Genomic DNA, 16,507 nt, shown 5'->3' with positions numbered 1-16,507 from the left:
TAAGCGTACCCAGTCAATAGGACTTTTGATCGAGCCTCAGTTAACCCTAGCCCACATATAAAGTTTTTTTGTAGACAAATTTCTATGAAGCTTCTATTTTATAGGCAATTTGAGATAATTTTTTTTTTTACATTTTTCGACAAATTTTCAAAGGGAAAATTAAATTTTTTTTAAATATTTTGATAAATTTTCTTTGTTTTTATGAAAATATCACAAAAGTTTTCTTTTGAAGATACACTTTGAAAAGAAGTTTTGAAATATTATCTTTAAAACTTAATTGCAGGGTTCATTTAAAGCTTCATATTTTAAATAACTTATTAATCATTTAATAAAAAATTCCACAAACAATTTTAAAAACGTAAGTAAATTTTTTTAAAAAATTAATTTATTTATGTCTCTTACTGATAAGAGATGCTAATTAACTACATATTTATTATTTACTATTAAAAGAGGTATACATTTTTGTATTTAATAAATAAAAAAAATAAAATTTATTTAGAAAAAAAAAAATCAATCTACATTATCGCCACAAATGACAGGCATCATGTGGATACAGCCGATGATTTCTATTGCAACTGAAAGTTTTTGCAAATTCCGGAAAATGTGTTAGAGCATCGGTAACACGCTCACGATCAGAACCATGATCTGACATTGAAGAAAAATCCTCAGGTGAAGTATTGCCGCAAAAGAATTGAGCAAAATTCAAAAAGAAGACCTTACTCATCGATATTTCTTGGCCATAAATGCGACGTGTTTTAGTTAAAGCATCAGGATTGGCATCAAAAAATGCCTGATAAGCATAACGTAAACCACTAACATCGGCAATTTTCTCACTTATTACTAAAGGATTAAGTTCTAGTAGGCAATTGAAACTGGCATTGAATAAAGGATTGTCTTCGAATTGTATTAAGCTCATGCTGCCATTGGCATCTGTTAAAAGGCCACTGTCATCGAAACCATGAAACATTTCATGAGCCAACAGGAATCCCAAAGAACTGTATTTATAGATATCATCCATATCGGGACTATAGATGGGAGGCTGTAGTAAGGTTAAGGGTACAAAGACATAGTTAGCATTTTGCACAAAAAAGGGGGAGGAGCTAGAACCAGTTTCACTATTTTCCAAATAAGTAAAATCTAAAATGGTGGTTTTACTATTTAAAAGCTGCTGACGTGCCTGGAAGTTAAATCTCAATAATTTCAAATGATTTTCATAGAACTTATCTGCAGCTAAATCCAAAGGCTTGTAGAATTTCTCCAATGTTGCTACAGTACCTCTGCGTGGTATATTATTGAGTCTTAGTTTCATATTGTTGATTTTATTTTGCAAATATTCTATGACAGTGGCATTGAAACCATGATTATTTTTGATAATGGTATTATTGAAATGTTTACGTACATTATTAAACATTTCATAAATGGCAGCATATTCTCGAGCCAGTTCGGGATGTTGCTCTTCATACAACCAATGCATGGCAGTGGACATTAAACTTCTGGTGCTACCCAAACAATCTTCATCTAAGAAATTGGCAGGACCATCTTGATGTAAATGCCATAAGAATCTTATTTCCAAATATTTGCAGATAAAACGTGGTGTATATTGTTTGAGCAGAGCATCTAAAGCCTTCATATAGGGTATATTTTGTATATACAAAGGCATTTGGGGATTTAAATCCGTTTGATTGAGTATGACTTTTAAATAATCCTTAAGCCAATCTAAGGGTAAATCTTTAACATAAACCAAACGCTCCTTTAAATAATCCTCTTCATTATCCACTTCAGTGTCTTCGATTTCATCTAGCTGTTGTAATTTGTTTTCAAAATTTTCTATTTCCAGCCATAATTTCTGCAATTCCTCTGTACTTATGGCTGCCGGTAAAGAATTCATTAAAACATTTAAATTCACCTCAGTCAAGGGTTTAAAACCACCATCCATTACTGGTTTATCTATATCTATAATAAATGATTTAACATCATTTATTTCGGACATAACTATTTGCTGTATGAAAACATCATTTAAGCCATAAGTACGCATTTTTGCCAATGTTTGCACCCAATCAAATTGGGTATTTTTCTTGGGCGGTGTCCACAATGAGGGCCATTTAAATTGATCATTGGCTTTCAGCCATACTAGATATTTAACGGCTTCATATTTACTCAAATCCACACAGGATGTATAATAATTATAAGCATTTTGTATAAACTTGGGTTTGTTGCGTGGCATAAACCGCTTAAAAACACCCGACATTTCCTTATTGACATTATAATCCAACATGGTTATGGGTTCATAGTATTTTGTACCCGCCTCCAGAAATACCTCATCCCAATTGCCACAGGCAAATTGATAGAAATCATTACAAGGATTCGCCTTCAAATCCATAGAACCCTCAATAATTTTCTTTTGTTTGCGATTTGTCTGGCGACTGTTGTAAGTAGTGGCAGCTTCACTCCGCCATAATTGCAGCAGGATCATTAAGGTTAAAAACACTTGTATAAATTTCATTTTAATTTTGAATTTTTTTTTTAATTTTCTTCTCTCAATTTATTTTAATTTCCAAAACAACTTATTGATTGCAATGCTTATTAACGACTGCTAATTGTTTTGTTTAGCAGCAGGCATTTGCAGTATTAATTTGAATTTTTTATAGATTTACAAAATTTTTGTTTGCAAAAAAAAAAAAAAAAACACAAATTTTGTTTGTCTTATCAGCTGTATTCTATAAAAATTTGTTTCACACTGTCACACACTGTCATTATCATGGTTCTTCCTATGAAATAAAGGGGTTTCTCCATACAATTTTTTATATATACTTAGTTGTTGTTATTAACTGATAAGCTTGAATTTTGAAAATGGGAAGTATATTGCAAAAAAAAAAAGAAATAAATATAAAACAGAATGTGATTGATGAAATTCAAGTTTAAGCATATTAAAACTAAAAAAAAAAACTAACTAAAATTTTCTATACAATAAAATTTAACTAAAATTTTCTATAGAAAGAAAATTTAAAGAAAATTATCTATGAAAAGAAAATTTTGTATAAAAATAAAATTCAAAGAAAATTTTTTATAAAAAGAAATTTTCTCAAAAATTTTCTATAAAAAAAAATTCCCGCAAATTGTCTATGGTTTACGTGGTAGTTCACTGCACGCGAACTGTGAAGTACAGTCGAAGAGACTCCGTTTTGACCGGACCACTCCACTCGTTAGATGTAGTATTTATAGTATTTGATCCAGCCTGTAGCGGTGAGAAATCTGAGAGTAGCATTAAGAATAGACCCAGGTATCCCTTAGATATGAAGTAACTGCAAAGAAGCGGTTTCTCTATACAGCAAGAGCAGGGTATTCACAGAGGAGATGGAAGACCGTTTCTTCCTTTTCCCTGTCTTTGCAACTACGACAGTGATCGTTGAAAGAGAGACCAAGCCGACTTGCATGTCTGCCTATCACCCAGAATCCTGTTATTACTGCTATCAGCCTCTATATGTCCCGCCTACTTCGGTTTATAAGGTGTCTTGTGCGTTTCTCATTGAAGGAGGGCCACAATAAATTGGCCCCTTTAAAGATTCTGGTGGTATATTCGCTCGGTAGGTTACCTCTACACCACTCGCTCCTGGAAGGAACTCTGACTTTGAAAACTCTATCAAAGTCAGTGTGTAGGGTAATATAGTCGGATGGTTAGTTCAAGATTGGAGGTAATAGGCTTAAAATCTTAGCGTGTCCATATGTTCTTGATCTTCAACTTACGGATTAGTTAAGCATCGCTGCCATTATATGTAGATCTATAGGTAGGATTTGCAATATAGTGTTCTGAAGGACTAGTTCTTAGAGCACCTGTTATCCCAATGAATGCTGATCTTTGAACTTTGAATAGCTGAACTACCACAAACTTCTTCTTAGTTGAAGTCCACCATACAAGATATCCGTATGTAAGAATATGAATATAGCTGTGTACATGAACTTAACTATGTTGGGACTAAGTCCCCATTTTATTCCAAATATCTTAAGACAGGTATAGTAGGCGACCGTTGCCTTCTTGACTCTTCTGGATGTTGAGTTTCCATGATAATTTGTAGTCTAGAATAATTCCTAAATATTTGGCATTATTTGATAAGGGGATTTCGTAGTTCTTCAACCTAGGCAAGTTGAAACTTGGAATTTTGGTCTTTGTTGTGAATATTACCAGTTATGTCTTGCTTGGATTTACTCCTAGACCACTGTCTGTGGCCCAGTTACTGAGTAGCATCAAAGCACCAGACATAATATAGCTAATCACGTCTGAGAACATTCCTGATAGCAGTATCACAACATCGTCCGCATAAGCAACGACTTTTATAACTCTGTTGTCCAGTTCAATAAGAATCGAGTTAACAACGATGAGCCAAAGTAGTGGAGAGATTACGCCGCCCTGTAGTGTACCTCTTTCCACTGGCTTGGACTTACCAAGACTATATACTCTTCAACATCTAGTTTAGCAAGAGCTTGTTGAATTGCAGAAGTATTTACGTTATTGAAGGTACCTTCTATGTCTATGAAGGCTCCCATAGTATATTCTCTCTTACAAAATTTTCTATAAAAATAACATTTTTTACAAATTTTCTATAAAAACATTTCTCGAAAATTTCTTATAAAAAGAAAATAGCTTGAAAATTTTTTATAAATTTTTTTTATAACGATGAAAAATATTGGTCCCACTTGAAGGTTGGTCAGTCTGTCTGTCCGGCTGGCTGACCATTTAAACCTTGTGCGCATTTTTTAAAAAATTTTTGAAATCGTTCCATTATTTGACCTGGTCTCCATCCATTGCTTGCAAGTGTGAGTAAGTACAATTTTGAAAAGTAACACTTAAATTAAGTACACATTGGTATTGATTACAGAGTCGAGCGCAGAAATTCTTGAGTTGAGAGTAAAAAACTATTTTTAGAAGTGTTGCTACTTTGGGAATAAAGTTTTTGTCTGGAATGTTCTGAAACTAAGCAATAATCGTGCATAAATTAAGAATACAATTCTTGAAAAAAACACCTATATTTGTAGTTAACGATCTTGTTTTTTTTAAATGTTGTATTTAATATAATAATTTAGTTTTATTTGGAATACTTCCCAAAATAAATTTTCTGCAACATTTCTCATTAAGACGTGTTGGGGCACTTAATGGTCTATAAAAACTATAACACAGGCCAACAAATTTTGAATTAGTCTATACATAGAGAATAAAGTGTTCCAGTAAAATATTTTCAAATTTTAGTGAAAAGCATTGTAGGTCATGTAGTTATTTCACACATTACTTGGTAATGAGTGGTAGTTATCAATAACATTAATTATATATTTTTTTAATAGGATTTGTAGCCAATTGTCTATAGCATTGTCTATAGAATTAGTGGTTCTAACCCTACTCAATGTTAGAAGTTTTTTTTTAAGAAATATTGACTTTTAGATTTGTGTAAAACCATTCCAAATAGCATTGATTAAGAGAAATGACTAATAAACATAGAAAATTACTGATAAGCCGGTTTTCAATCCGAAAAAGTCGGGAAAGCACATTTATAACCAGTTATTTTTTGGACATCGTCAAACAAAAATAAGTAGTTATTAACCCAAAAATAAGCACTTACACTTTGCTCCAATATTACTTGACTACTTACCGGTTAAGTAAAGATTTTGCTGAGATACTTTTCGTAAGGATTGAGCTACACATGAGTATGAAAAGGCCATAAAACAGATAGATTAGTTGATGGTATAACATATTTTAAAAATAAAAGTGTCTTTTAAAATAGTGTACTCTAAGCTCTAGTGTAAAAATTTGTAGGCCTGTGTAAATGTTAGAACGATAAATACATTAAAATGAAAAAAATATATATAATGTTATTATAAATTTATGGAAAAAGTAATAAAAACTACACATTCATCTTCAAACTTGAGAGCCGTTAACGCAGTCGTATTGCGCTTATTTTTTATAACATAAGTATTAGTTGTCAAAGTGATTACAATGGTTACTGGTTTTCTTCAAACATGTAGGAAATATTGATATTTAATTTTTCAAGTTGTTATGTGAAAATCGATGTCTTGATTTGGCTGAAATTTGCACCAGGTTAGTACTATTGGATAGTAGGCCAGACACAAAATTTCAGCTCTATTGGTCATGAACTGTCGGACTTGGAGCGAGTCAAAGTTGGACATCTTGGTCATACAGGGTTTTATTTAAATGAGTGTAACTTTTCACCTATTGGTCCTATCGAAAATTTTCAAAGGAGTTCAGATAGTTATTCCTTTATTGTTTCCTATTGGCCTACTATCCAATAGTACTAACCTTGCTGCAAATTTCATCTAAATGGATTTTTTGAGTTGAGTCACTTGACACGAAATTGTCCATGAATGTAACAAAATATAATCAACAAATAGAAATACTAATTTTATGGTAAATTCGAATTAGAAGAACGTATTTAACATGGCATTGACATTATATTGCATTATTTTTAATCCATTGAGGAGAGATTAAATAAGAGGAAATTGTCATAGATCTTCCTCTTGACATTCTAAATATAAAGCTATAAAAATTATTAAATCCGTCTTGTAGGTTTCTTAACCTTTGACCTTTAAGAACAAAATTATCCATCATAAAGTTTCTGCTGCAAATAAACTGTTGCTACAGTTTGTTTGCAGCTCTTATCGGGTTAACTAATAATATTAAGTAATTCCACTCAATAGTATTAGTTTTTATATTTTTAGCTAGAATAGATAATCCAATTGCTTTTTTAACGCCCCAAATTATTAAAATATTTTTTTTTTATTTATTTAGAAAACAAATATTTATAGACAAGCATTTATTTAGACACTTAAATACAATTAGAATAGCTTTATTAGATTCAGTTTATTGACTTTTATATGTAATTTTTTGAAGACACTATTAAATATTAGTGCAATTGTATATAAATAACAAATAATATTCATATAGATCTGATAAAGGTCTCTAGAAAATTACATAGACAGTTCTGGAAATAGACAAAAGGTCAAATATAGTAGAAGATTAGTTTAATAATAATTAAATAATGCATATAATTTGATAGACAGAATTGTGAGCTCGATAATAAGTACACAGAGGCAGGGGGTAAGCACTTCAATAAATGGTATTAGACTAAGGTCTTTTTATACCCTTCACCACTATAGGGTGTAGGGTATTATGCTTTTGTGATGACGTCCAAAAATATTGGTACTACACTTTCTGAGTCGATTAAACTATGTCCGTCCGTCCGTCCGTCTGTCCGTCTGTCCGTCTGTCTGTCTGTCTGTCTGTCTGTCTGTCTGTCTGTCTGTCTGTCTGTCTGTCTGTCTATCTGTCTATCTAACTTTAACGTAACCATAACGTATAAGGATAGGCTCATATTTAACCTTGCCCCCACATAACTCTTCTTTTGGAAAATACCTTTTTTGTCAATATTTTTAACATACGCACTAGTGTAGGGTATCATACAGTCGTTCATGTCCGACTGCCCATTCTTACTTGTTGCATTTTTATTTTTTTTGAATTCAAAATATTTTATGTAAGTTGCCTTAAAATATACAATTTTAAATTTAAAATTTATAAATTTTTATTTAAACAACAAATATCAGCTAAAAAAAAATATTTCGCTCTTTATTCTCTTATTGAAAAATACTTCTATACATACGTACATAAGTAGGTTTTGACATATTTCTTCTACTTTGATGGAGTGCCTGATTTCTATCTTTCTATGTAAATTGAAATATTTAAATTTTGATTGATGAAATGTATATGTGTACTTAAAAAACTTTATATATAAACCTAATATTCTACTTCATAATACACAAGCTAAATGCATATGGCTGTTTCCATAAATAATGTTAAAAAGAGAAATCTTTTATAAGTTATAGTAAAATTGTTAAAAAATTTCATTTTAATGTTATAAGTGTCATATTTCATAGAATCAATGAAAAGTCTTAGAGGAACTGTAAGAAAACTAGAAGCAGTTTTTATATCCACCATCAAAAAAGTTGGAGGGTATATTGTTTTTGTCATTCCGATTGTAATACCTCGAAATATTGGTTATAGACCCACAAAAGTATATATATTTTGGGTCCTCATTAAATTCTAAAACGATCTAGACATGTCCATCCGTCTCTCCGTCTGTCCATCTGTCTGTTGAAAACATGATAGGGTCCGAACGGAAAGAACTAGAGGGTTGCAACTTTACACAAATATTCTCTATAGCTAAGGTTTGTTTGGTATTGAAAATCGGCAATATCGGTCCACGATATTGGCCCCTATACAAGTGGCAACCCTGAAAACAGTTTTAATAGTCATAACTGTTTTAAAAATTCAAGTATTGCGATGAAATTGGACATAAACAAGTTTTATAGGAACCAAATTCTCTTTGCTAAATTTTATGATGATCGGCCCATAATTGACCCTACCCCCAAATAATGTCCCCTTCAAAATGCGTCTTTAACGCTCATTACTGACTTTAAAATACGAATACAGCGATGTAGTTCGGTATAAACAAGTTTTGTAAGAACTAAAATCTATCTACCAAATTTTATGAGTATCGGCCCATAATTGATCCTACCCCTCATATAAGCTCCCCTTTAGAATATAAAGCTCATTACTGACTTAAAAATACGAATACAGCTATAAAATTCTGCATAAACAAATTTTGTACGAACTACAATCTCTTTGCCAAATTTTATGAGGATCGGCTCATAATTGACCATATGAGGTCCCCTTCATATGGGGGATTCGACATAATCAAGTTTTGTATCAATCTAAATCGGTTTACATATTTTTATGATGTTCAGTTCATAACTGACCCTAGCCCTCATATAAGGTCCCCTTCATAAAATAACTGTAATCTTATGACTGGCTTAAAAATACGAGTATATCATTGAAATTCGAAAAAATACAAGTTTTATAGTAAGTAAATTTTTACTACCAACTTTGATGAGGATCGATTAAAAACCGACCCTATCCCCCCATATAAGTTCCCCTTCAGAAAATTACTTTAATGCTCATTACTGACGAGTACAGCGATCAAATTCGACATAAACAAGTTTCGTAAGAACCAAAGTCTCTGTACCAAATTTTATGAAGATCGATCGGAAATTTGAAGCAAATACATAAGTGTTATCCAAACCGATGAGAATTAGTCCATAATTGATCCTACTCCCAAATAACCCCTCTTACAAAAAACAGTTTATAAGTTTAAAGACCCATATGTTCTTGATTTTGTTGAATAAATAAGACTATATTGTTGTTTTTATGTGCACTAGACATGACATTTATATTTTTCTGGAGGTAGCTCATATGTTTAACAAGTGTAAACGACATGTAAATCTTGATATATATTTTAATTTATTAAAACATTTCAATCTTCTTTTTCTAAAGAAATTAATATAAATATGAATTTGAAGAAGGCAAATCAAAGCGATATGATTAAAAATTATTAAAAATTAGAATTTATTAAAACATCAAACAAATTAAAATATTGTGATTTCTTATTATACCCTACACCACCATAGTGGGGAGGGAGGGAGTGATGTTTGTAATGCACAAAAATATTGGTACTATACCCACCTTAAAGTATACCGATAGACTAAGAATCATTTAATGAGTCGATTAAGTCATGTCCATCAGTCTGTCGGTCTGTGGCTTGTTGGCTGGCTGCCTATGTACATCTTGAACGCAGGGTACATGACGCAATTTTAGAGATATTTTTATGAAATTGGGACCATACATGTTTTAAGCGTAAAGTGCTTCCTTTTTAGCTCAAACTACGTCAAATATACTAGTATCTTTTCAAAAATCGTATAAACGACACAGAGGAAAACAAATATACACGCCTGGTATCAAATTGACACCAAATTTTTCAATAACATCCGTTGTCAAGTATATATATACATACAACAACAATATGTAATGTTGACCACGCAACTTTGTCAACATTGCAACAATTCGTTGTCGCAATCTAAACTTTATGTACATCCGTTTTCTAAAAGTTAACAAACGTGGTAAGCTCACTATTTACAACGCATTTTGAGCTTATCACGTTTGTTAACATTTAGACAACGGATGTGTATAAAGTTAATATTACGACAACGAATTGTTACAATGTTGACAAAGTTGCATGGTCTACATTACATGTTGTTGTTGTATGTATATACTTGACAACGGATGTTATTGAAAAATTTGGTGTCAATTTGGTACCAGGCGTGTATATTTGTTTTCCTCTGTGTAATAAATAGTTTTATAACCATAAATCCTTCCTACAAATTGTATGAAGATCGGCCTATATTTTATCCTAACTACTTTTACAAAACTAGTTTTTCAACATAAATGCTGTTTTATAAAAAAAAATCTTTTTTAAAAAATATTCATTGCTTGTGTAGGGTGTCATATATACTTTTACACTTGTATGCGGAATAGTCTGTATTCTTGCAGGACACTTTCATTTTTCCTACAACTCCACTGTGCATTAAAACAATAAATGTTTCCACCTTATTTTCCTTTCACAAACATGTGTTTAGTATATGACATGAGAAAACTATATAACAAGTTAAAAATAAATAAAAAAAAAAACTGTAACATAAATTTTGATTGTTGTCATAAATATAAAAATAGTCCATAAAAAGAAAAAGAGTTGCAACAACTATGAAATGTATATTTTTTAATAAAATTGTAAAACAAGTTGACAAGTCATCCATCCATGATAGAAAAATAACATAAAATATTATTAATATATCGATACAAAAACAATGTGGGCAGTAAAATAATTTTTTTCAATAAAAAACTTTTTTAATTTTTCTTTTTGACGGAAAACATATACATAAATTAAATATAATAACTAACTACCTGCCATCATTACTGGCATATTGTAAAACTTTAGTATTAAAAGTCACCAACTGTACCAAAGCATAACTATTGAAAAGGCCTTGAATTGGTTATAAATTATTGGAGTTCTTTAAGCAATATTTTAGTCAACAATATTTATTGCCCACAAAATATAAGAAATTACTACAAAAATTATTAAACAATTTAGTACTTAGCTTCTTTTATTATTAGTTATGTTATACTTCAATCCAACAATTTTTTTGATTGATTACTTTCATGTTTGACAATAATCCTTAATAGAAGTTTATTTTTCTTTTAGCTGTGAAAAGGATAACATTTGGGGACAAGATATTTTCTGACTTACATCTAAATAATAAATATAATTATAGTTTGACACAACTCATGATTTAACATGTATTAATTAATTTAATTTTAAAGAAATATTAAGAAAGATTTGTGTTAAGCATATAAGTCCGTCTGTCTGTCTGTCTGTCTGTCTGTCTGTATGTCTGTATGTCTGTATGTCTGTCTGTCTGTCTGTCTGTCTGTCTGTCTGTCTGTCTGTCTGTCTGTCTGTTGAAATCAATTTTCTAAAGAACCCAGATATTTTTTGCTTTCTAGAAGTTTCCTATTCAAAAATTAGCAAAATCGGTCCATAAATAAGGAATAATTAATTACAGATAACCTCTGAAGTTTTCGTCATTTTGCATATTTGTATATTTAGCCATCAAAATTTCATTTTCATGAAAATGAGAGATAGCGATTATTGAATATAGTCCCTCGATACATAAGTCCGTCTGTCTGTTGAAATCAATTTTCTGAAGACCACAGATAACCTTGGGATCTAAATCTTCAATAATTCTATCTGACATGCTTTCAAGAAGTTTCCTATTTAAAATTAGCAAAATCGGTCCATAAAAACGGGGATATAAGAAAAATTCCGAGACAACCTCTGAAAATTTCAACAAAAAATTGTATTTTTTGCATGCAGCTGCATGAAAACAACAATAACGTTCAGATTGTGTTGGTTTGTAAGTACGATGTGTGTGCTTTTAGTAGAACAAACCACTGGAAACAACAACAACAGGATCGCTTAGTATTTGTGTTTGTTGTTTTGAATTAATTTTTTTGTCACAGGGATGGGAAAGTATTTATGAACGAAATGGGAATATTTTTGGTAAAATTTAAGAAAAAATGTAATTTAAAACTATGTTATAGGGTACATAAGATTCATTACAGCCGAATGTATCACTTTTACTTGTTTTTCTAATTATTTGGAATTAACACCTTTACTGTATTTCTAATACAAATTACACGATCTCCAGCAAATTATAATTATCAAGAATCAAGAATCAGCAAACATTATAAATTTCTCAGCAACTCGACACAGAGTAAATGCATCCGAAAAAGACAGTATTTCGTCTAGAATAAACTCTTTGTAAACGAGAGTGAAGACATTCGTCAATTTACAAACCCCAAATAATTTACAGAGTGGATTCTTTGGTCAAACTTTCTGGCTGTTTCTTTGTACTCTACGGAGTGACGATTGGCTTCCTCGTATTACAAGTACTTGATAAAATAGCTATTCAACTGGGCAATCGGTGGCTAGGGGTAACCCTAAGTGGTAGCTTAAATCGATATTTGTTTGTAGTTAGTTTGGGACTGTTTGTTGTAAGACACGTGTATGTATTAGCTAGTTATGCACTGCTGTAGTTATGATAGATAGTGGGTCTTCTCTAACTCCCATTTAATAAGTGCAATCAATTTTGTGTATAATTTAAAAGCATTTATCATTATTATGGATCCAACCGTAACAGAACAACTCATTAATTAAATGTTAAATAGACACATATGTATGTATTTATGTGGCTTTAGGTGTACAATAGCTTAGCAAATTTTTTTTTATTCAAAACAATGGAATGAAATCAGAATATATGTACATATGTATGTATGTAATCATGTTCTGTACATATGTACTTACATATTGCATACAAAATCAGCTTCAATTCTATGTATGTATTCGCATCTGATTTGCGCAGAAGTTCACTACCAACTCAACATAAATTTCAACCGAAATTTATAAAAATTTTCTATTTATAGAAAATTTGCGATAAATTTTTTTACAGAAAATTTTCGATACACATTTTTATATAGAAACATTTTTATACATTTTCTTTATATATGTATAACATTTTTGATAAAATTTATATAAAAGTAAAACATTTTTGAAGAATTTTCTTTCTGTAGAAAATTTTCGATAAATTTTCTTTTTCTAAAGGAAATATCCGATTAATTTTCTTTTTATAGAAATTGTTCTACAATTTCTTTTTATAGAAATTGTTCTACAATTTCTTTTTATAGAAAATTTTCGATAAATTTTCTTTTTTAGAAAATTTTCGATAAATTTTCTTTTTATAGAAAATTTTCGATAAATTTTCTTTTTATAGAAAATTTTCGATAAATTTTCTTTTTATAGAAAATTTTCGATAAATTTTCTTTTTATAGAAAATTTTCGATAAATTTTCTTTTTATAGAAAATTTTCGATAAATTTTCTTTTTATAGAAAATTTTCGATAAATTTTCTTTTTATAGAAAATTTTCGATAAATTTTCTTTTTATAGAAAATTTTCGATAAATTTTCTTTTTATAGAAAATTTTCGATAAATTTTCTTTTTATAGAAAATTTTCGATAAATTTTCTTTTTATAGAAAATTTTCGATAAATTTTCTTTTTATAGAAAATTTTCGATAAATTTTCTTTTTATAGAAAATTTTCGATAAATTTTCTTTTTATAGAAAATTTTCGATAAATTTTCTTTTTATAGAAAATTTTCGATAAATTTTCTTTTTATAGAAACTTTTCGATAAATTTTCTTTTTATAGAAAATTTTCGATAAATTTTCTTTTTATAGAAAATTTTCGATAAATTTTCTTTTTATAGAAAATTTTCGATAAATTTTCTTTTTATAGAAAATTTTCGATAAATTTTCTTTTATAGAAAATTTTCGATAAATTTTCTTTTTATAGAAAATTTTCGATAAATTTTCTTTTTATAGAAAATTTTCGATAAATTTTCTTTTTATAGAAAATTTTCGATAAATTTTCTTTTTATAGAAAATTTTCGATAAATTTTCTTTTTATAGAAAATTTTCGATAAATTTTCTTTTTATAGAAAATTTTCGATAAATTTTCTTTTTATAGAAAATTTTCGATAAAATTTCTTTTTATAGAAAATTTTCGATAAAATTTCTTTTTATAGAAAATTTTCGATAAAATTTCTTTTTGTAGAAAATTTTCGATAAAATTTCTTTTTATAGAAAATTTTCGATAAAATTTCTTTTTATAGAAAATTTTCGATAAAATTTCTTTTTATAGAAAATTTTCGATAAATTTTCTTTTTATAGAAAATTTTCGATAAATTTTCTTTTTGTAGAAAATTTTCGATAAATTTTCTTTTTGTAGAAAATTTTCGATAAATTTTCTTTTTGTAGAAAATTTTCGATAAATTTTCTTTTTGTAGAAAATTTTCGATAAATTTTCTTTTTGTAGAAAATTTTCGATAAATTTTCTTTTTATAGAAAATTTTCGATAAATTTTCTTTTTATAGGAAATTTTCGATAAATTTTCTTTTTACAGAAAATTTTCCATAAATTTTCTTTTAATAGAAAATTTTCAAAATTTTCTTTAATAGAAAATTTTCAAAATTTTCTTTATATAGAAAATTTTCAAAATTTTCTTTATATAGAAAATTTTTGATGAATTTTCTTTATATAGAAAATTTTCGATGAATTTTCTTTATATAGAAAATTTTAAATGATTTTTGCTTTTTTTTTTCGATGAATTTTCTTTATATAGAAAATTTTCGATGAATTTTCTTTATACAGAAAGTTTTCAATGACTTTTCTTTTTATAGAAAGTTTTCAATGACTTCCTTTTATAGAAAGTTTTCAATAAATTTTCTTTTTATAGAAAGTTTTCAATAAATTTTCTTTTTATAGAAAATTTTTGATAAATTATTTAATTAGAAAAAAATATACTTACGTTCGCTGTTGCGTTTTTTTAACAAATTCACCATTTATAAAAATTCAGTGAATATAATTCCAAATAATGAAATCTCATTTTTTGTGAGTTATTCAATTTAAATTCATTCTCTTTATTGAAATTATTCTTTTTTAATTTTATAAATTTATAACAGTGTTTATTTACTTATATTACAGCACTAAGGAAAAAAATATACAATACTCATACTTTTAGTACAATAAAAAAGAGAAGGAAATAAAATATTAATTTACAATATAAAAAGTATTTTATATTTTTTTTATTTTCATTTCAAGTTTAAATTTATTTTAAAATATGCTGCTATATTACTATATATTTAAATAACGTTGTGAAAAATAAATTGGTTTTTTTACATTAATTTACATGTTAAAAATAATATTATTTAGGTGTTTATTTGTTTATATGTAAAAAATATAAAATAAAAATAAAAAATAGTATTTTGTATTTAAAGTGTACTTAAACGACTACTAACAGTTATATAAAAAATATTTTTTTTAGTTATTATGTGTTGAATTATTTATGCAATTTAATGTACATATAACATATTGGTTTGGTTTTTTTATTATTTATTTTAGTTAAAGACTCAAATAATTTATTTTTTTTTTCGATTAAATTGACACTATTTAAATGTGTAAACTATGGGGCTCTTTTAAGTTTACAAATTTAAATATTTATCTATTTAATAGTTGTTTACAGTTTGTGTACACATACATACATATGCATTTGTATTATAGTTTTATTGTTGGTTTCTTTTTAATAATTGAAGAAATAAATTATTGAAGCTGCTGCAGTAGAGAAATTTTTAAATTATTTGTCAATTTTCATTATTTATCCTTTTCTAAGATCAAAGAGATTCAAAGAGCATTGTGTATAAAAATTTGGCTTTTCGATTGATTCGACAAATTTACCTGGTACTGAAAGTTATCAAAATCGATTCATAGTAAAACAATTTCCGAATAACTATAGACTATGGAATATAGTAAGTAAGTATCTAGCCTATAGTCTAGTCTATAGTCTAGTCTATAGTCTAGTCTATAGTCTAGTCTATAGTCTATTCTATAGTCTAGTCTATAGTCTAGTCTATAGTCTAGTCTATAGTCTAGTCTATAGTCTAGTCTATATAGTTAGTCTAGTCTATATAGTCTAGTCTATAGTCTAGTCTAAGTCTAGTCTATAGTCTAGTCTATAGTCTAGTCTATAGTCTAGTCTATAGTCTAGTCTATAGTCTAGTCTATAGTCTAGTCTATAGTCAGTCTATAGTCTAGTCTATAGTCTAGTCTATAGTCTAGTTATAGTCTAGTCTATAGTCTAGTCTATAGTCTAGTCTATAGTCTGTTATAGTCTAGTCTTATAGTCTAGTCTATAGGTCTAGTCTATAGTCTAGTCTATAGTCTAGTCTATAGTCTAGTCTATAGTCTAGTCTATAGTCTAGTCTATAGTCTAGTCTATAGTCTAGTCTATAGTCTAGTCTATAGTCTAGTCTATAGTCTAGTCTATAGTCTAGTCTATAGTCTAGTCTATAGTCTAGTCTATAGTCTAGTCTATAGTCTAGTCTATAGTCTAGTCTATAGTCTAGTCTATAGTCTAGTCTAGTATAGTCTATAGTCTAGTCTAT

General features: G+C 28.6%; 1 protein-coding gene across 1 annotated transcript; it reads right to left on the bottom strand.

Annotated features, from left to right (window-relative positions):
* Positions 1-367: 367 nt before the first annotated feature.
* On the bottom strand, positions 368-2,624 carry LOC119612134 (membrane metallo-endopeptidase-like 1). Its single transcript, XM_037967876.1, has one exon. It carries the CDS (start codon positions 2,501-2,503, stop codon positions 521-523), a length of 1,983 nt encoding a protein of 660 aa, XP_037823804.1. The 5' UTR covers positions 2,504-2,624; the 3' UTR covers positions 368-520.
* Positions 2,625-16,507: the final 13,883 nt, after the last annotated feature.

The sequence above is a fragment of the Lucilia sericata genome, unplaced genomic scaffold (assembly GCF_015586225.1).
Source record: "Lucilia sericata isolate MDLA Ls3-8-SP2 unplaced genomic scaffold, ASM1558622v1 Contig001610F_arrow, whole genome shotgun sequence".
NCBI classification, from domain to species: domain Eukaryota; kingdom Metazoa; phylum Arthropoda; class Insecta; order Diptera; family Calliphoridae; genus Lucilia; species Lucilia sericata.
Note: the sequence above shows the minus strand (reverse complement) of the source record. Positions and strands in the feature narration are given on the sequence as shown.

Coding starts and splice junctions, on each gene's coding strand:
- LOC119612134 (XM_037967876.1), bottom strand. CDS start 2,503: ATGAAATTTATACAAGTGTTTTTAACCTTAATGATCCTGCTGCAATTA.